This window comes from Rattus norvegicus, chromosome 12 (genome assembly GCF_021556685.1).
Source record: "Rattus norvegicus strain SHRSP/BbbUtx chromosome 12, alternate assembly SHRSP_T2T, whole genome shotgun sequence".
NCBI lineage: Eukaryota > Metazoa > Chordata > Mammalia > Rodentia > Muridae > Rattus > Rattus norvegicus.
In genome coordinates, this window is record NC_141545.1 from 49,960,419 (window position 1) to 49,980,764 (window position 20,346).

The 20,346-nt window shown below is 49.9% G+C and overlaps 1 protein-coding gene across 3 annotated transcripts; it reads left to right on the forward strand.

The window, feature by feature from the left end:
* The first annotated feature begins 1,231 nt into the window (after positions 1–1,231).
* LOC120095863 (uncharacterized) lies at positions 1,232–15,974 on the forward strand. Of its 3 annotated transcripts, XM_087579767.1 has the most exons (6): positions 3,516–3,654; positions 7,774–7,935; positions 9,236–9,316; positions 9,621–9,671; positions 9,957–10,047; positions 15,566–15,974. In XM_087579767.1, exons 2-6 carry the CDS (start codon positions 7,849–7,851, stop codon positions 15,799–15,801), a joined length of 546 nt encoding a protein of 181 aa, XP_087435893.1. In that variant the 5' UTR covers positions 3,516–3,654; positions 7,774–7,848; the 3' UTR covers positions 15,802–15,974. The 3 variants fall into 3 exon arrangements, 1 of the variants encoding a protein (XP_087435893.1); XR_015634969.1 differs by lacking the exons at positions 9,236–9,316; positions 9,621–9,671; positions 9,957–10,047; positions 15,566–15,974 and adding exons at positions 1,232–2,134; positions 2,396–2,625 and having other exon boundaries at positions 3,180–3,654; positions 7,774–8,749; XR_015634970.1 differs by lacking the exons at positions 7,774–7,935; positions 9,236–9,316; positions 9,621–9,671; positions 9,957–10,047; positions 15,566–15,974 and adding exons at positions 1,728–2,134; positions 2,396–2,625; positions 4,924–5,195 and having other exon boundaries at positions 3,180–3,654.
* The last annotated feature ends 4,372 nt before the right edge of the window (positions 15,975–20,346 follow it).

Here is a 20,346-nt window from a genome sequence, read left to right on the forward strand (position 1 = left end):
ACAAGGCCACACCTCCAATAAGACCACACCTCCTCCAACAAGGCCACACCTCCTCCAACAAGGCCACACCTCCTCCAACAGGGCCACACCTCCCCATAGTGCCACTTTCCGGGCCAAAGATATTCAAAACATGACACAACATCCACAAACGAAAATAAAATAAAAAAGGGAGGAGTAAAAGCAGACAGGTGCTATGGAGATCAGTAAAGGAGACAGACACCATCTTTATTGTGGAGTCGCGAGAGTGTGGCTTCCAGGGCTCTGCACTGCGCTGACACAGAAGGCCACGCACCCAGGCCAGGCCGACTTAGCATGCACGCCCTGTGCTTCTCTTTGCAGCCCGGAATCGCTCAGCTAGGAGATAAAGTCATTTAACTAAGACTGTCTTCTGGCTGGAAAGGCTAGAGATGGCTTCCTGTTTGTCTCCTAAAAAGACCGGGCGGCAGTCCCTGACCTGCCAGCCTCAGGCAGGCTGCACAACATTGATCTTTGAGCAGGGAGGTTCTGCGATGGGTAATGGAGTAGTCGGTCTGTGCTCCAGAGGCTGTGAAAGTTCCTTTCATTTGCTCTTGAGCCTGATGTGAACTCACAGGCTTCACAGGAAGCGATGGGACCTGGGGGGATTTTTCTGCTTGCAGAGGTCTGCTTTGCTGTCTTGTCACAGTGTTGCTCAACAGAGAGGGGACAGGGACAGAAAAATTTGCCTGCACAGAAGGGTCTGGAAACTCTTCTGTAAAGACCCCATAATAAATATCTTCCGTATAGAAAACTTTGATCAGACTTTGGTGATGCTGAACACGGTGCTTTTACAGGTCTGTCGGCTGTCAGAGCAACTCTGCAGAAGGCCTGGTGGCTCTATGTGGGCTAGAGAAATGGCTCAGTGGTCAGTGCTCGCTGCTCAGCCATGGGGACCAGAGTTCCGATCTCAGCACCTGCGTTAGGTCGAGAGACCAGACCGACTCCATCTTGGGTTCAGGCGCTATCTTAGAGAAGCCTGAACCTGAGGTTGAACTCGAGTTAACCAACAAGCCTGCAACCTAGCACCAGTTTCCAGTTCACTCCCTAACAACCGCCCATCAGGAAGAAAGCAGAAGTTAAGTTTATGGTTCTGCTCCCGACACCAGCCAATCATTTTAAAGGGGAAAATATTCCACAGCTCCCTCACCCTCACCCAATCAGATGTGTGGAAACCCCCTTGCCTCTATAAACGCTTGCTTGAAACTGAGCTCAGGGGGTTGGGGATTTAGCTCAGTGATAGAGCGCTTGCCTAGCAAGCGCAAGGCCCTGGGTTCGGTCCCCAGCTCCGAAAAAAAAAAAAAAAAAAAAAAAGAAACTGAGCTCAGGGCTTCACCCTCCCATCCTGCAGCGTCAGTGATGGCAGCGGGGACCAAACTCAAGCTTAAAAAAGACCCTAGTGTGATTGCATTGGGATCTGCTTCTTGGTGGTCTTTTGGGGTTTCGAGAAACGGGCACAAAAAAAGTGGCTCACAAATACTTGTAACTTCAGCTCCAAGGGTTATGGGGTCCCCTTCCATATCCAAAGTCCAAAAACACTCAGTGGAGAATGTCACATGTCACCGGGGTAACTCCACCTCCATTCCCACATTCTAGCAATAAGTCCCGCCCCCTGGCCACAGTGATTGACACTCTCCATAGAGTGGTCTGAAGCCAATTGAGCCAATGAGAATCCTTTGCCAGGATCTGCTGGAGGAAAAGAGTCTCTCTCTCTCTGTCTCTGTCTCTCTCTGTCTCTCTCTGTCTCTCTCTGTCTCTCTCTGTCTCTCTCTCTCTCTCTCTCTCTCTCTCTCTCTCTCTCTCCCTCTCTCTCCCTCTCCTTTCCTCTCCTCTCCTCTCCTCTCCTCTCCGTCCCTCCCTCCCCCATCCCTCCTTGTGAGGCTTCTCTTTCTGGAAACTTCTTTCTCATCCATACCTATAGGATTACAGAGAGAATAACTGGAAGCCCTCACTGCTGGTCACAGATCGTGCTTCGAGGATGAAAATTTATTCTAAGAAAGACCATTCACCCGGTGATGGCTCTGAAACAGGACCACATGCTCTCCAGTGTTCTTTTCCCCCACGTGATGCCGTGTGATTTCGCTGCTTGCATTCGGTGGGGCTCAGTGACCACCACGAGGTAAGCCACCTCCATGGCTGGTCAGAGAGCGTGGCTCCTGGCGAATGCTCAACACCTGCATCCCTCACTTCCGGGCACATCAGCAGCTGTGTGTGGGGATTGCCAGTCTCCTGTGAACCCCAGTGCTCATCTGCCTTACATTTTTTTTTTTTTTTGGTTCTTTTTTTCGGAGCTGGGGACCGAACCCAGGGCCTTGCGCTTCCTAGGCAAGCGCTCTGCCACTGAGCCAAATCCCCAACCCCATCTGCCTTACATTTGCAGGAACTATCCTGGGATGGCTTCTTCAGCCCTAACCAAGCCTTCCTACAGCTTCTGGAATAGCAGAGCCAGTACGATCCAGCTACAAGAACACCAGACTATGTGGAAGCTATGGGAGAAGACTATGGGAGCTATGTGGAATCCCAGTCCACTCAGCTCGGGGCTCTTTGTTATGCAGCAGGAGGTGACTGACACAGGCCTGCCTTCGGAGACTTGGTATTGAGAGAATCAGGGTAAGTGGATGTGGGAGCTGATGGCAGGCGTATATGTTCCAGCTACCAAGTTTAAGATGCCTAAAGCAACCTGGGTTTTGGTTTATTTGTTTGTTTTTAATAATTTTTGCACGCACTCGTGTGTGTGTGTGCACAGGTGCCCTCAGAGGCCAGAAGAGGCTGTTTGATTTCTTGAGAACAACTTGTGAAACACTCTATAGGAGTACTGGGATCTGAACTCTTGTCGTGATTAACCGCTGAGCCGTCTTGCTAGCCCATGGAAGTTAGTTTTCAAAGACAGAGGGGAAGAAGGATGAGTGAGGAGGAAGGAAGAAGGAAAGGAGGGAGGAGGGAGGAAGGAGGGTGGAGGGAGGGAAGAAGAAAGGAAGAAGGAAGGAGAAGGAAAAAGGAGGAGATGATGTGAAGCCGTGGGGGGGGGTGGGTTTCAGCCACACCTCTGTTTTTTAAATTTTATTGGGGGGCACCCCTGTTGAGTTCACATAGGTTGGATAAAATATCATCTCACTCCAGAGCTTCCTCAGTGAGTGTGTCATTGAGTGATTTTGTACCCGTAGGAAGGAGCTATGTACATTGGTAGCTGACCTCTTCCCCCTACTTTGCTGTGCTAAAACTGCCTTGACATGTGACAGACTCCAGTGTGAAGACAACACAAGCAGGTGAAGTGCTTTGTGAGAAAGTGCAAGTTCCTGGATCTAGCCGGTCCTGAAACCCAGCCAAGTTCTGCTTTTAATAGAGGCAGCCGGAACAGCAGATGTTTTGTTGAACCCTGTAATGAGTTCTACCTTCTGTTAATTCAGTTTCATTTGTAACCAAGGAAGGCTGAAGGATCACAATACTCATTGCCAGGGGACTCCAGTGTGTCAAGGGAAACAAACCAGAAATAATGGTTTACAGAAACACGAAGAATGGGTGAGCTCAAAGTCTATGACTAAGTCCAGGAGATTGTCTAGATCTGTTCATTTACGGTGAATTCTGGTGGCCACACACCCCATGACCAGCCCATAAGGACCTCATGCTAAGGGGTCAGAGGTAAGTAAGCAAGATGCCTGAAAGCCTTCTAAACAGTTAAGGTGAGGACCCACGTTGCCAAGGCCAGAAGGAGGGCTCCATCAGTAAGCACTGCTTATAGGCTGCGTGGCCCAAGTTTGATCTCTGTAGCCCATGGTGGAAGTGACTCTTGGAAGCTGTCCTCTGACCTCCACGTGGGGGCCACAGTATGCACTGGAAAGAAATAAAATTAAAGAACAGCTGAGGCAGGCGATTGTGTTTGCTACCCATAGACCTCATTCCTTGTTTATTTCTATTCTGTTTTAGATTTTTTTTCTTCTTTGCCTAGAATACAAAGTATCAGTCCAGACTGTCCTCCCGGTCTACTTCCCAACAGCTTGGTGCTTACTGGGTTTTCTTCCCCATTTGAACACTTGCTATGGGCAGGCACTCACACAGACTGTTGCAAGTTCTTCTTAGTTACTTATAAGTAAGTCTTGGGCACAAGGAGACCTGGTTTCTTTTTTGAAAGAGCTCTTTAATAACCTAACAGGATATTATCTATCCCCCTGTGGACCAACACAGGCTTCCAGCTTTTCCTTTTGTCTGTACCGGTTTCTGTGGGAGAGGAGGCAGGGTGGACCTGCAGGCTTGTAGCTCTTGCCTATTTGCTGAAGGGTCTCCACCTCTCTCTGCCTTGTCAAGGGTGGGCAATTAATATTGGCTAATCTGATTGACAATAAGACTTCCTTTTATTGTTTTAACTAGATTTTCCTCTTTCTTCCTTCCTTCCTTCCTTCCTTCCTTTCTTTCTTTCTTTTTTCCGGCTTTCAAACACCTTCCTTTTCCTTGGGCGAGCATACCCTCTCTTTCTCCTGGTCCTCCATACCATTTCCTTTCTGCTTGGTGAATGGCGAGCTCCAAGCATTCTGTTCATCTTGGAGAGGGGCCCTCCCCAGGGTGTAATTAGCACCAAGGCAACTCTGAAGTCCTATCTCCTTAGAAGAAACTCAAACCTTTGTCTGGAGTGGTAAAATCTAGTGTTTGACTAGATGCCAGGACACAAAGAAAATGAACCAGGCCAGACAAACAATCAAAGCTAGATGAACTCCGGTGCTAAGCACCCCTTCCCCGGGCCAGGACAGTAGCTGTCTTCCTGCCTGCCTGCCCTTCTTCTGCATTTCCCCCTCCCAGGAAGGCAGAGAGAAATCCTGACAAACGCACCCCACTGAATGATGTGCTGTTCTCTGGGAGTTTTCAATTTGGCTGTATTGATTTATAAGGTCTTTTCAATTACTTGAATTCTTGTAGGTGGCAGATCGGAGGACCGTGGACGTGAGCCCCATGCTCTATCGATCCTAGGTGTTTCCACAGGGGCGTCTGTGTGCCAGCGGGAGATGGATGAAGCCGAGAATGATGAGGCTTCCCACGCAACATTTATTAAATGAGAATCTAGAATTCATTAGCATGGGAACTTGTCTGGAGAATACGAGGGAGGCGCTGAGGGGGAGAACCCTGAGCTGCCGCACTTGCTGGTGGCTTAATATATGAAGGCCATTCGCATTCAGGGGAAGGCCATTTGGAATCTTATGAGATTTCCTCTCTCCTTTTATTGGGCGGTGTGCATGGGTGGCTTCTTGGAGGGAACCATCCATCAAAACTCAGGTGCAAGGGGAGGAGACAGGAACTAGAAAGAGAGGCCAGTTCCCCAATTCATCCTCAAGTGAAGATACAGCCAGTACTGAACCTTTGACCCAAAGCAGGGGCACAATATAAATGAGTGGCTAGCCAGCTACCCATGTAGCTCTGGAGGCCTGATGGTCCAGAATGAAAGTGTCTATAGGACCTGTCCTGCCTCCTAAGGATCCCATCTGTTAGCATTCTGTCTAAGCTCTACCCCACAGTTACCTGCCAACAGCCAGGTATGCCTGACATTATAAAAAGGGGCTGCTTGTCCCCTTCTCACTCTTGCTCTCTTATTCCTCTCTTGCTCTTGCCTTCCCGTCCCCGCTGTCTCCCAATTCCCTTTCCCCTCTCTCTCCGTGTGCTCATGGCTGGCCTCTACTCCTCTACATTCTCTATCTGTGTGTCTCTGTGTGTCTCTCTGCCTCTGCCTCTACTATCCTCTTAACTCCCCTCCCTATACCCTGAATAAATTCTATTCTATACTACACCATCAAGTGGCCGGTCCCTCAGGGGGAAGGGATGCCTCAGCATGGGTCCACCAAGGCACTCTCTTCCCCCACACCTCACCACACCGCCATAGAACATACCCCCCTTATCTTTGTATCCGTGTTCTTAACTGCTCAGCCCGCTGCCTGCCTTCACATGCCACCTTCCCATGTGCTGATGACTCTAAATCTTTCCTTATACAGACACCTGTCACTGAAGTGAGTCCCCTCTCCAGACCATTTGTGACTTCCCCCCCAGAAGGGTCACGTCTCCAAAGACCCTGTTTTCAAACAAGGTCAGGGTCATAGGTTCTGAGTGGACCTGAGTCTCCGGGTGACAGTGTTCACGGTACAGAAGCCATGGGGAACGAATTGATTTCCACCTCCCCTACAGGCAACAGAAAGCAGAGGAGATCAAGGGGACACGTGCCTGTCATGCTGGTGGCAGCTTTGCCCCAGACTCCTTCCTGCTGTTGAACGGAGCAGGAAGGATGCCACTAATCGTTTAGAGACGAGGAGACAGAGGGTCAGGCAGGTGCCTCCTTACAGCTGCAAAGGGCCACAGCCGGGTCTGGCTGACTCTTTATCCCACGCGAGGTAGGAAACAGATGTGTATAACGTGGACCCTACATTCCAACCGCACCCTGGAAAACACTACTGGATCCCAGAGTTCAGTGGACATTTTTGGCTGGGCATTCCACCTTCCCTTTGAGGTCTCCTTGTCTGCTCCTGCTCACTGTGCTTAGGTGCAACCCTCCAAACCTGCCCAGGGTGGCTCAAGTCACAGATGGTCCCTGGCCTACACCAAACCCATCAGCCTTTGTTCTGGAGCCTTGGAAGAGAGACCAGGGGATTCCTAGCTTCTGAGGGGAGGCTGATACTGAGCAGACAAGATCTGCACCAGCCACCCTGATCCAGGTTGTGGTGTGGGCAGAGAGCCAGCAGCCTGTCACTTAGCAGGAAGCTGGGAGAATGCAGATTAACAGGTAGGTCCTGCAACCCAGTCATACCCTTCCCCTTCTCGTGCATAGTGTCTCCATGCAGCCCTGGTTGTCCTGGAACTCATTATGTAGACCAGGCTAGCCCGGAACTCGGAGAGCCATCTGCCTCTGTCTCTAGAATGCTGGGATTAACATTGGTATGTGCCACCGCTACCCATCTACTTTGGTATCTGTTGCCAAATCAAGGCAATTTGGGGCAAATCACCAAATCAGAAGCAAGTTTGGGTAAAGGGGTTTATTCGGCTCATACCTCTGGATCACAGGTAGTAGATAAACACTGCTGACCGGCTTACTTAGCCTGCTTTCTGACAGTTAGGACCACCTGCCTAGGGGTGTCACCACCTGCCTAGGAGTGTCACCACCCACAGTGGATTGGCTCCCCCTCCAATGCTTATCAGTCAAGAAAACATCTCACAGACTTGCCTACTGGCCCATCTGATGGAGGCGTTCTCTCCAACGATGTTCCTCTTCCTGGACAATTCTAGTTTGGGTTAAGTTGACAAAAATCTAACATCTTCCTCTCTCACTCAGCTGGCCACTAAGGTGACTGCTTGGTTGAACCGGCTCACTGTTGCTGTCCAGCCCTGCCAGAAAGGAAGTCACCCTGTGTCACCAATCCGAGGGGGTTGCTGCTGCTGGTGGTGGTGGTGGTGTGGGGTAAAGATTAAAACTCAAGTTTAGCTCTACCAGACTTCTGGGTGTATATCGCTTTCACCCACAGAGTTAAGACTCGCAAGGGAATCATTGCTGTCTGCAAGCTCGAAATGGTTTGTTACTTATTACCAAGAGTTTACTATGTGGCAGACAAAAAAAAAAAAAAAAAAAAACCCAAAACAAAACAAAAAACTAAACGACCCCCAACAAAGAGGAGCTTAAGCTATCATGGCCTTTATTTGTTCACTAAGATGCCTGGTAAAAGATTGTTCTAGAAGGTAATCGTGTAATGGATATTTCCTATCTTTTTTTGTCTTGCTGATTCTATCGTGTAGGCGAAGGCGATCTTCACGGTAACAAGCTGCTGCTGCTCCAAGACTCAAGCCAGGGCTCCACACCAGGAAGCGCAGATGAGAGCCAGGCAGCCCTTTCTCTGCGCATGCGCGCGCCTTCCTCCCTGGTTCAGATCTGAGCCCTACACAGGGCAGCATGATGGGGTTAGATAGTTTTCTAGGTGTCTCTCTCTTTTCCTCTGTGCGTTTACTCACGTGGAGGCCAGAGGTCAAATGTTACTATGGCCATTTTCCCGTCAACTTGCCACGAATTGGACTCACCTGCGTAGGGAGCCCCACCAGAGGAGCTGCCCTGATGACTTTGACTGACATGGGAGGACACGCCCAGATTTCTTTGGGTGACATGGGAGGACCCGCCCAGTTGTGGTTTCTGGTAGCAGTGTCGTTAGAAGGTTGTGGCAGAAAGAGGGTCACCCCCCTTTTGCTCTCTTGCCTCCGGGTTGACTCATCCTGCTGCTGCTGCGGATTCGTTTGCTGACATCAGAACCCCGGGTGCGCAGGCTTCCATCATGGACTAAAGGTTGTGTCTGCAGAGACTGACTGATTGGTTGCAACCACACTGTTGCAGATCCAGGGACTAATTAATTACCTTGGGCTAGTTCTAGCCCCTGGATAGCTTTTCCTTGCCACCTCTGTGTTGGAACTAACATCCCTTACTAACTAACCAGTAGCAGTAACCTGTTTGGAATCTATTAAGAGACAGCTAGCTTCCACCAACCCTAAAGCTAAGAACGTCATCTTGGTGTATAGAAAACACTCCCCTGTCTCTCTGTACCTGCCTCTCTGATGTACCCACCAATGTATTTAAACTTGCCTTGGTTTATGACTTTTTTGTTCTGTAAAACTACAAAAACTTCCTAAAACCAATTGCAGGTTAGAATTTGGGGCAGCCTAAATCTGTGTTTCCAGGCCACGGTCACTCAAAATGGGCCCAGAATAAACATTTCCTTTAAGATAAGAGCTGTGGTTTTTGTGTCAACAAGACCAGCGGCTCTCCAGGGAGCTGCAGGGTTTTGCTGCCATCTTGTCTGCTGGGGCACCGCGGCCTTGTGGACTGAGCAGCTACTTGGTTGTTGGTTTTTCCAGTGAGAGACAGCCACCCTTAGCCACTGAATCCTTTCTCCGGCTCACACACCCTTGGTTTTGCTTATTTTGTTCTCAAATGGGTCCTTCAGAATTAACTCAGGTCCTCATGATTGCTTGGAAACAATTCACCGAGAGAACCATCTCCCTTTACTTCTTTCAGTGTGTGTGTGTGTGTGTGTGTGTGTGTGTATGTGTGTGTGTGTGTGTATACTCTCACGTGTGCATGTGTTCAGGCCAGAGGACAGCTTTTGTGACTCACTTCTCTCTTTCTACCACGTGGGTTCTGGGGATCAAACTCAGGTCGTCAGAGTTGGTGGCAATCACCTCTAACCAACAAACCATCTCGCTGTCCCCTCAGCCTGTTTTAGACAAGTCTAAATCTGTCCTCCAGAGTTGGCCATGTGATCGATCGTTCAACAGAGCTCTCAGCGCTGACCGGGTAAGGGAGAAGGGGTGCTGGTCCTGGGAGGGTAATCAGTAGCTGCTTCCTGAGTCCTATTTGAGAGCAGTCCGTGTTTTGGTACATTACACAGAGAGTGATTCGCCCATTTACAGTACAGAACGGCACTCCACAGCCTTCTAGCTAGGGCTGGTGATTCCTCCTTCCCTGCCCTCACCCCCTTTCCCTTCTGCTCCCCCATTTCTCTTCCATTGCAACATTACAATCTCTGACCTGCTATCAAGGACAATGGTGTCTCTGTTTCCCTCCCATTTCTTTGTTTGAAACTGTTTTTCTCCCTCAGGTTAAGAGCTGGGTTTCCAGGGAGCATCCTCAGCTGTCTTCTTCCTCACACGTGAGTGCCCTTACCTTGCAGGATGGGCAGTCTTGTCGAAGGGCTTAGGAAGGGAAGGTGCCCTGGGCTGTGGGTAGGGACCTGCTTACTGACCACAGGGCCACCATGGAATCCTTTGCCTCTGGGGACTTATGTGAGTCCTTATCTGCTGACCGCAGCTGTGTCCTCTACAATCCGGGTCCCTCTGGTCATGGGGAGGTGGGCAGAGAGGTTGTGTGCATCGTGGTTGAGCCGTAGCTTTGAGTGTGGGCTGATATGGGTTTGAATCCTGCTTCTGCTCCACAGGCGGCAGCCAGTTCCTTGCCCAAAGCATCCAACCCCATAGAGGAACATGAAGAATGTGAAGAATGTGTCTCTTGGACCAGCGGTACTACAGGTTTCTACCTTTTATAGTTGACCTTTTCCTGTTTTCCTGAAGTCAAGCTGGCCCTGGGAGGTGACTGTGACAGGGTAGGTTCAGTGGAGCTGTGGGGGAGTAAGACTGGAAGTGGGTGGGACCATCTGTCAGGAAGAGATACCTTGTAACCATAAGGAGGGTTTCAGCTCCTCTGTTGCCCTGCAAAGGGCAGATGCTCTATGGGCGTGCTTGCTTTCTGCGCATGCTCGCTTTGTGAGCATGCGTGCTCAAGCCCAGGAAGTCTTCAATATGGCACAACTTACTGGCAAAGTAAGTCTGAGCATAAGCTTAGGGAGTCCACGAAAGTGGACCCAGAGATCCCCAGCACCAAAGTCCCAGGCGAAGGCCACGATGGGTCTGAAAGATAGTTCTTCTACAACATCCCATGCTGTGTGTATCGCTTACAGTCTTTCCTACTCATCTCCCACCAGGGAGTTTCCTGGGGTTCAGAGGAAGTGAGAAGATGTCCGATTATTTCCTCCCATTTAAGGCTGAATCATATCACAAGCAGTGGTCCCTATCCTGAACATTTGATGGGCTGTCCGTCTTGGCAATAATACTGTGAAAGAAGCTTAGGGTAGAAGTACAGATGTTAGAAAGCATTTTGGCGGGCACATCACAACACACCTTTTATTTATTTATTTATTTATTTATTTATTTATTTATTTATTCATTTATTTTATCACATTGCATTTTTTCTTTTTTTTCTTTCTTTTTTCTTTTTTTTTCAGAGCTGGGGACCGAACCCAGGGCCTTGCGCTTGCTAGGCAAGCGCTCTACTACTGAGCTAAATTCCCAACCCCTATCACATTGCTTTTTTACGTTTTAAAGACAGGGTCTATGTATCCCCGGCTGTCCTAGAACTCTCTGTGTAGCCCAGGATAGTCCCCAATCATGGCAATCTTCTGACTCAAATTACAAATATATGCTTCTGTACCCAGCGACATCACAGCCACTTTACAAAAAGTGATCGTGTTTCCACACTGAGGACTATGACCTTCTCAGCCTCAGTTCCTACCCTCCACCCGCCCCTCTGGCTTACAATACAAATGTGGGTTCCTTCTTGTGCACTGTAAGTCCAGTAGGAAAGTAGTTGGTTGTCTGTATAACAGCCACACCACTGTTGTGTCAGTTGCTGTAACGTGTGTCTCTTTGCAGCGTAGCATGCAGGACCCCCATGACTAAGCAGGACTTTGGCTGGCATTGTCCCCCAGCAGCTTACATGGTGCCTCCTGTTTCCAGGAAAGCCAATTATCCTGGGAGAAGGTTCTGTCTCAGTGCCTGGCCGATTTCTCAGAGTCCCGTGGCCACTTGAGGATACGTAAACGATGAACATCAGTTTTGGGAGCTGCGGGGGATTCTTGTCATTTGGTGGCCCAACCTAGTGTGTGGCGTCTTCACCAACAGACTCTTACTATCGAGTTCTGGTTCCCAGCAAACATCGTTGGCAATAGACTGTTGTGTTTTGTGGGCCTTGGGTGCCTTGCTGGCCAATGACTGATAAGAAAGTGTCTCATCCCTGGTATTGGAATTTTCACTTAATAACTGTGATGGTTTGTATATGCTTGGCCCAGGGAGCGGCACTATTAGGAGGTGTGGCCTTGTTGGAGTAGGTGTGGCCTTGTTGGAGGAGGTGTGGCCCTGTTGGAGTAGGCATGTCACTGTGGATGTGGGCTTTAAGACCTCACCCTAGCTGCCTGGAAGTCAGTCTTCTACTAGTGGCCTTCAGAGGAAGATGTAGAACTCTCGGCTCCTCTTGCACCATGCCTGCCTTGATGATAATGGACTGAACCTCTGAACCTGTAAGCTAGCCTCAGCTAAATGTCCTTACAAGAGTTGCTTTGGTCATGGTGTCTGTTCACAGCAGTAAAACCCTAACTAAGACAGTCTCCATCAGTAGTCTGGGCTACAGTGTCCGTGGCCTCTGGTGGTCAAACACTTACCTGTTGTTAGCTTGAATGAAAATGCTTCTAGAGGGCTAGGCCATGCACACACAGGGCACATATTCTCACCCCACGCACAGACATGGGTCCTATGCCAACATTGTGCTGGACACAGAGATTCCCACACTGGCCCCATCATAGCTTCTGTCCACTGTGGGTATCACTGGGAGCTGGCCTCATGGGTCTGTCCTGCATACAGAGCGTCAGACATTCCATAGCAATGCCAGAAGTCCTCATGCTTTCTAGCTTTCTTGATTCACCCATGGCCGGACTTTATACAAACCCAGTGACTAGCCTTGGAGTATACCCGAGGACGGACAGCTCACATTTTAGGAAGGCCACCGATTTCTTGGTCCCTTAGAGGACTTAGTGGGCTGTGCTTGCTAGAGTGGGCCTCTCATTCCCACTGGGCTTGGTTGGACACTCCTATGCACACCTGCTGTCCTCACCGCGGCCAACCCATCCATGAGTGGATCTGAATACAGCCTAGCTGATACCCTAGATCGGCACAGGCTGAGGCCTGAGCCAGCTCTCCCTATGCTGCTCTTAGCTCAGCTCACAGGGTTCTCTTTCCTTCTGCCTCAAGCCACATGGCCTCCACACTCTGCACGCACGGCTGCGGCCACTCCTGTCTGGTCCCTTGCTTGTGTCGTCATGGGGCACAGGACAGACAGCACCCCTTCCGGTGCCTTCTGTGGTTTGATTACTCAGGGAAGCTCAGTGACTTGAAAGGACACTGTGTGACGTTGGTGGCAGGGCAGGAAAACCACACATCACTGTAACTATGGTCTGCTGGGGGTTTTTTGCAGTTCGATTAGGCACTGTCTCAGAAAGACCAGAAGCCCTCCAGTGCAAATTCCTAACTGGTTTTTACTGCCACAGATTTGGGGATGAGCTCTTCCCACTGTTGTATAAGGAATTCTGCTGCTGGCCACAGTTGGAATCAATCCCTAGGTTGCTGTTGGAGTTGTCTTTTTACATTGTTTCTATCATAGTGCCCCTCCCCACCCCCACACCACCTTTAACCCTCTGAGCTTCTAGCAACTTCCAGCACACAAACAAGGGCGCTGGGGTAATGGGGTACACATCCCTTTAGCCCATCCTACAAGGACCTCAACTGGCTCAAAAGCCTCTTTTTTTTTTTTTTTTTTTTTCGGAGCTGGGGACCGAACCCAGGGCCTTGCGCTTCCTAGGTAAGCACTCTACCACTGAGCTAAATCCCCAGCCCCCGCTCAAAAGCCTCTTAAGAGGTTCAGTCCCTATCCTATAACAGGCCTCTTCCTCCCCCCAACTTTAAAAAAATCCAGTTATAGAAATGAGGACAACTTGAGTGAGCTAGGGAATGAAATTACTCCAGCATTCCCAGGGGATCCCAGACACCTGCAGCTGTTTGCACTCACAGGTGTAGGCTGCTGTAACATTTGCTTAATAACCTTGTTAGGTTATTGCCACACTGCAGTGGTCCCCAGAGTTCTGCAGGGAGCCTGGGTTTTCTGCCTGTGTGGACGGTGTTCTCATTCTCAAGCCTTAGGGGCACCCATGTCTCCTCCAGGTGCCCCCCCCTTTACACACACACACACACACACACACACACACAATTTGGTGTGTGTGTGCTCACACACATATTTGGTGTGGGCTTACCTGTACACATACACACACACACACATATACTGACACACGCACATTTGGTGTGTGTGGGCTTACATGTACACACACACACACACACACTGACACACACACATTTGGTGTGTGTGGGCTTACATGTACACCCACTTGGGGGCGTTGGGTGCACATGTGTTTTCACTTGCATGTGGAAGCCAGAAATCAACATTAGGCATCTCCCTCCATCTCTTAATTTTTGAGACAGGGTCCCTCAATGAAATCAGAGCTGATAGACAAGACTAGATCCAGGGACCCATCTGTCCCTGCCCTCCCCCCCTCCCCCACCTCACCCCACCCCCCGTCCTAGGAATACACACATGCACCACCGTGACTGAATTTTAGTGGGCGGTAGCAATCCAGATCCTCATGTGCGTGACAGGCAGGCGCTTTATCAACAGAACCATCTCCCCAGTCCCCTTTTCTAAATCCACCGAGCAGCCAGAAGTGAGCATTGTATCACTGAGGAAATACACCTTTTTCACAGAATGGGCAGGTAGCGCCGTAAGGTCCCAGTTCACCATCCCATGAGGAACACTGGAACCATGAGGGTGACCTTGAGGTAGCATGCACGCTGAAGGAAGGCGAACTGTCGTCCAACCCAGGTGAATTCTAACTGGTCTTGGGATTCAGCCTCTTAAAGATGTCATTAGCAAGGTGCAATACAGCCTGAAAAATCTTGTCACCTGTATTAATTTCTCTGACTGAAGAGCAGCATCTGGTTCAGCAGCACACGTGGAAGGCCCCACGTGGCTTAGCCCCTCCCCCTTCCCCTGCTTAGCCCCTTCCCTTCTCCCAATTAAGCTCTTCTCCCCGCCCCCACTTAGCTCCTCCCCTTTCCCTGCTAAGGCCTCTCTCTGGTTAGCTCCTCCCCTTCCCCCCATTGGCATGGACCTACCTTCTCACTGCTATGCCTGCTGTCATGGGCATCTGGCTGGGCAGATGCTGGCTTGGTGAACCAGGGAATCACAGCTGTTCTGGTGTCAAGACAGCAATCGCTGTCAGGCTGGGAGGACGGAGCTCCGCAACCACTGTAATAATAGTGATGAGGATGATAATAATAAGTACAGAAAATGGCGGTGGTCACTCAATGAGTAACAGGACAGTCTCAAAACAGCTGTAAACTAAATACTTAGTGGCCATGTCAGGGCCACGAGGCTGCTGTGGAAAATAACAACATCACATGGATTTATTATTCTCTTATCGTTTTGGAGGCCAGAAGTCTGAAATCATTCTCACTGTGCTGAAGTGAAGCAGACAGAGGACCACCTCCCTCTGGAGGGACCAGCGGACAGCCTGCCCCTGTTAAATCTTCTTCAAATGCAGGGCCAGAGACCCACTGAGCCAGAGCTGACTTGGAAGCCCCCTCCCTGAGGACCAGATTCGTGCAAACTTTCTCTTTTAAAGATTCATTCATTTATTATACATAAGTACACTGTTGCTGTCTTCAGACACACCAGAAGAGGGCGCCAGATCCCGTTACAGATGGTTGTGAGCCAGCCGCCATGTGGTTGCTGGGAATTGAACTCAGGACCTTTGGAAGAGCAGTCAATGTTCTTAACCTCTGAGCCATCTCTCCAGCCCCAGGCAACCTTTCAAAGGAGGGGGACAGCCAACAGCACCGCGCAGCTGTGAACCACATCAATGACCAGCAGGGCACCATAACCCTAAGGGTGTAGTAGTGACACACACATCGTGGCAGTAACCAACAGTTCTCCAATTGGACTTAAGATCCGCTCAACCTGAAGGCGACTATGCCTGGTGCTGGAAACCTAACCAATAACCCAGTGCTGGTAAAGTCATGGTTTCCGGAGGAGGCTCTGTAGCCGGCTTAATCCCTAACCCTAACCAGCGTAATCCCTAACAATTTACAAATACTCATTCTTCACCCACAGATGAGTGCAGTCTTCACCCCCTCGTCGAAGGAATTTCTCTTTGCAACAGACAGAGACCATTAGAGAAAAGCACAGCCAATCAAAAGGCAGACCTGCCAGCCCAGTCCCAGAGGATACATCGACAGAATATCCCTACGCCTCAAGCTCAGGGATGGTTGCAGAAGAGGGAGTGGAAAGACGGCGAGAGCCAGAGGATCGGGGAGTTTGCTGTGGGATTGCGTCTCCTAGGAACGTAACTATGTTGATATATTAATGGGAAGGGGTTACCATCGGGTCTGAGAAACGACTCTCACCGCTGTGCCTCTTCGTAGCTATGGGTGTATCTCTGCAGCTAAGATGCCCTCGAAGCAATTGAGGATAATCACATTTGTGTTTCATACATAAAAATTACACATCTCTGCGTCCCTCCATCTCAGCCGTGAGCTTGGATAGGCGTCACTCTCCCAGGCTAAAACGACTGTGCTGATGTGGTTGGGCTAAAGATGCTCAGGCCAGGAGAGCATGCGGGGTTGTCCAGGGGCCCAAGGAATCCCGTGCTTCCTCAGCAGAAAGAGGGTCAAACAGAGCAAGTTATAAATAGCATGGGGTGGAGGGATGGCGCAGGCAGAGAGGGGCCTCTGATAGCGCTCAGATCGCAGCCTTGAAGCTGGAAGAAAGAAGACACCTGAGTTGATGCTGTGGATGGCCTCAGAGGCAGGTCATCCATCGCAGGAATCAGCCCAGGACGCCTTGACCTCAGCAATTTCACAGTCTTTAACTTCAAAGCTGGAAGAAAATATGAGGTTTTTTTTTTAAAGCAGCAATGTTGGTTCTTTGTCACACAGCAACCTTGGGAGACGAGCGCTCCTTCCCTGAATATGTTTATGTGATCGAACCGAGGTAGTGAAGAAGTATCATGTTTGAGGAGTCCGCACAGATGCCTTTGGATGTCTCTACATTTACAATATAAGGCTTAAGTTATCTCTGGGGAAAGGGAAACAATAGTGCCATAATTGCTGGGACCTACGTTCTCCTTCTGTCACCTCTGGAGCTTTCTTGCCCCACAGGTACCCGCCCAGCATGGTGTATCTCCTCATCTGAGCTTCAAGAGAACCACTTGAGGCTGGGGGATATTGCTTAAGAGCACACACTGCCCGTAAGTCCAGCTCCAGGGGATCTGACAGCCTCCTCAGGCCTCCAAAGGCGCGACCACACACATAGTGTGGGTATGCACACATATTCATACACACTCACAGTGTGTGCACACACATGGCATATACACATTCATACACAGTGTGTACACACATGGTATACACACAGTGTATACACACATGGCACACACACATACACTCATACACACACAGAGGGTACCCACATGGCATATACATAGTGCATACACATAGCATACACAACACACACTCACACACTCTTTCACACACTCACACGCACAGTGTATACACACATGGCATACATACACTAACACATACAGCGTGTATACACACATGGCATATATACACACACACTCATGAGCACACACAGTGGGTACACACCTGGCATATATATACACACTCACACACATGGCATGCATACTCACACAGACAGTGTGTACACACACTTGGCATACACACAGTGTGCATATGCGCATGGCATGTACATACTCACACACACAGTGTGTACATACACAGTATGCACTCACACACATGGTGTGTACACACACATGGCATGTATACACAGGGGCACGCACACACACACACACACACACACACACACATACACAGAGGCATCCGTATAACGACAACACCAAGACCATACCCAGCGCCCTTTGAGAAGGGTCTGTTCAAGGCCCTATCTTACAGACAGGGTGATCAAGGACGCTGACCCAGCCCCCCCCACCTTCCCAGTGGCCAGTGCCCTTCCTGGAGGGGAGGGAACTGGGGAGATGGCTCAGTCAGTGAAGGACTTGCTGTGCAACAGTGAGGACCCAAGTTTGATCTCTAGAATCCGGGTAAAAAAGCTCAGATTACGTATTTCCAGCGTCCGGGATGTGCAGACAGGTGGGTTCCTAGGGCTCCCTGACCAGCCAGCCTACCCTAACTGGCAAGCCTCACGTTCCAACAAGAGACCCTGCCTTGAAAATTCATCACTGGAGGGTGACTTCTGACTTCCACATGGGAGTGTGTGGTGTGTGTGTGTGTGTGTGTGTGTGTGTGTGTGTGTACTCACGTGCTCATACACCTATGTATGTATCTCCTGGGGTGGCAGTTACCATAGCAGCTCTTGGTAACTGATTATGTGTGACTCACAGGCCACACCCTACAGATCTCCTAAAAGGACATCCTGGGACAAGATTGTAACATCAGGTTATAACAAACCCCGCTGGGTTACAGAACCAAGTGCCCCTGCCATAGAGGGCCTGCCTCCCCGAAGCCCGCATCAACACTGTTTGCCATTGCTGCATTATTTATGAGTTTCATTAATATGCAAATTTCTGCCCATTGATTGGCTTGCCCAGCATGGTTCCACGGATTCATAAATCAACAGCCGCTGAACTATCTTGTTTAGTAATTCTTCAACCGTGGGCGTTGTATAGCTGCAGTGACATCAGTAAATCCTGCACAGAGCATGGTGAAGCGGGGTGACTGCCATTTGCCCAGGATCCTCACTGCCTGAAGTTCCTCTAGGCCCAGGGAATCGGCAAACGGACCTGGCATCCGTGCTCCCTGGTCAAGAGAGTGAAGTTTGCGCTTCAACTGGGAGTCAGGAGATCTCCCTGCCTAGTTCCGGTGTGGGAGATGGAGTGGGAAAGCATCCAGACACCAAATGGATGGGGCCCATTTCTGTCCGTCTTGGCGATGGACCTTTAGGATGCAGGCAAGATCACAGGGCTATCTCTCTGTGGAACGTTTTAAAAATCCAGCTACAAGGACCCCAGGTCCTTGGTCTTGCATCTGAAGTGATGTTATAGGGTGTCACCGATTCATCTTTTACTACTGATGTTTTCGGGGACAGTGGCACAGATTATGCGACCATCTACCCAGGCGAATGTTTATGCAAGATAGACTTCTAAAGAGGGCGTGGCTGGGGTGAGGGCAATGCTCACCCATCAGCATCTAATAACGGCTCGCCAATTTCCGTCTCTCATCAGACTCTGTTCCGGGATGTAGGGGCTCGATCTGTCTCCTTCACAGCTGTGTGCCTCACACTGACACAGCACACTGTAGAATAAAGGACAGATCCTGATATAATACCACCACAGAGTCCTGGAAATCTAATTTCGCCAGGTTATGCGTGTCTACCAAATCCCACTGTACTCCTCCCGGAATATTTCAGAAAGATGATTAAAAAGTTTCTGCCGTGCGCATCCGCTGGAGCCAGTCCATTTAGCAAGACCGTGGCTCCCTTAATTAGACTTACGAAGTCGAAGGCAAAGCCATATCTCTTCCCAGGTGTTCCCAATTAACTCAAGGGCACCTCCAGTCGCCTCTGGCTCCCCCCTGGTCTGGGATCCTGCCTGGGAGAATTGCAGAAGAAATGTAATTATATTCTGGCCACACAGATGGAGAGATCCAAGTGACCTGAGCCAGCTCGGTCCTTTGTTTATCCTGGGCAGAGTCCTAGAAATGTGTCCTGGGACACAAAAGAATGGATGTAGTCCCCAACACTGGGCTCCCTGATACTTCTGCACACTACCCAGGGCAATCTTCTGGAGGTGCAGATTGGTTCCTCTCTCTTCTGTAACCCTCTCCCCTCACCTCCATTTCTTTAGATCAAACCCCAGCGTGTTCTTGTTCATGTGCATGTGTGTGCTTGCGTGTGTATGCACTGTGTGTGTGTGTGTGTGTGTGTGTGTGTGTGTGTGTGTTCATGCTCAGGGCTGTGCACAGGATAGCTTCCTCTACTGCTTTTTATCTTGTTGTTTGAGACAGGCTCTTCTTTGAACCCATCATAGCTCACTGTTTTGGCTTGACTAGATGGCCAGCAAGTCTCCAGGGTCTGCCTGCCCTTCTGCTCCCCAGCTCTGGGGTTACAGACATGAATGGTTGTACCTGACTTTTATGTGGGTGCTGGGGAACTCAGGTGTTCTTGAGAGCACAGAGCCACAGAGCCATCTCCCCAGCTGGGGATGTAGCTCAGTTGTTAGATCACTTGCCCAGCACACACGAAACCCTGGATTTGTCCCAGCACTGCATCAACTGGGAACTGTGGTTTGGACTTACCATGTCAACGCTACGGAGGTGGAGGCTGGCTTGATCCTTAGTTACATAGTGAGCTCTAAGAGAACCTGAGCTACAAGGAAGTCTGACTTAAAATACGTCAGTAAGAAATTAGAGCCAGATGCTTATACCTAGACAGGCTTCGCTTGCACACAGACATCTGACCCTCTGTCAGTCAGCATTTATGGACTGGTGACTGTGACTGATGGGACACCAGGACTTCATGTGATGAGATTCTCTCTGGGATTTGGAGGGCTCTCAGGTTGTGATCCTTGTAGCAGTGTGGTGTTTTGAATAAGAATGACCCCTATAGGCTCCTTTGAATGCTTTGACATCAGGGAATGGAACTGTTTGAAAGGATTAGAAGGATTAGGAGGCATGGTCTTATTTGAGGGAGTGTGTCACTGGAGGTGGGCGAGGGGGTTTCAAAAGCCCACTTCAGGCTCTCAGTCTATGTGCCTACCCTCCCCCGCCTCCCTCTCCCCCTCTTTCTGCCTGTGTACCAGGATGATGCTATCATAACCCAGTGTTGGAGGGATGGTGACCTCTGCCCCCAGTTCTTTACGTCCAGCTTCCCTTCGTTGACCA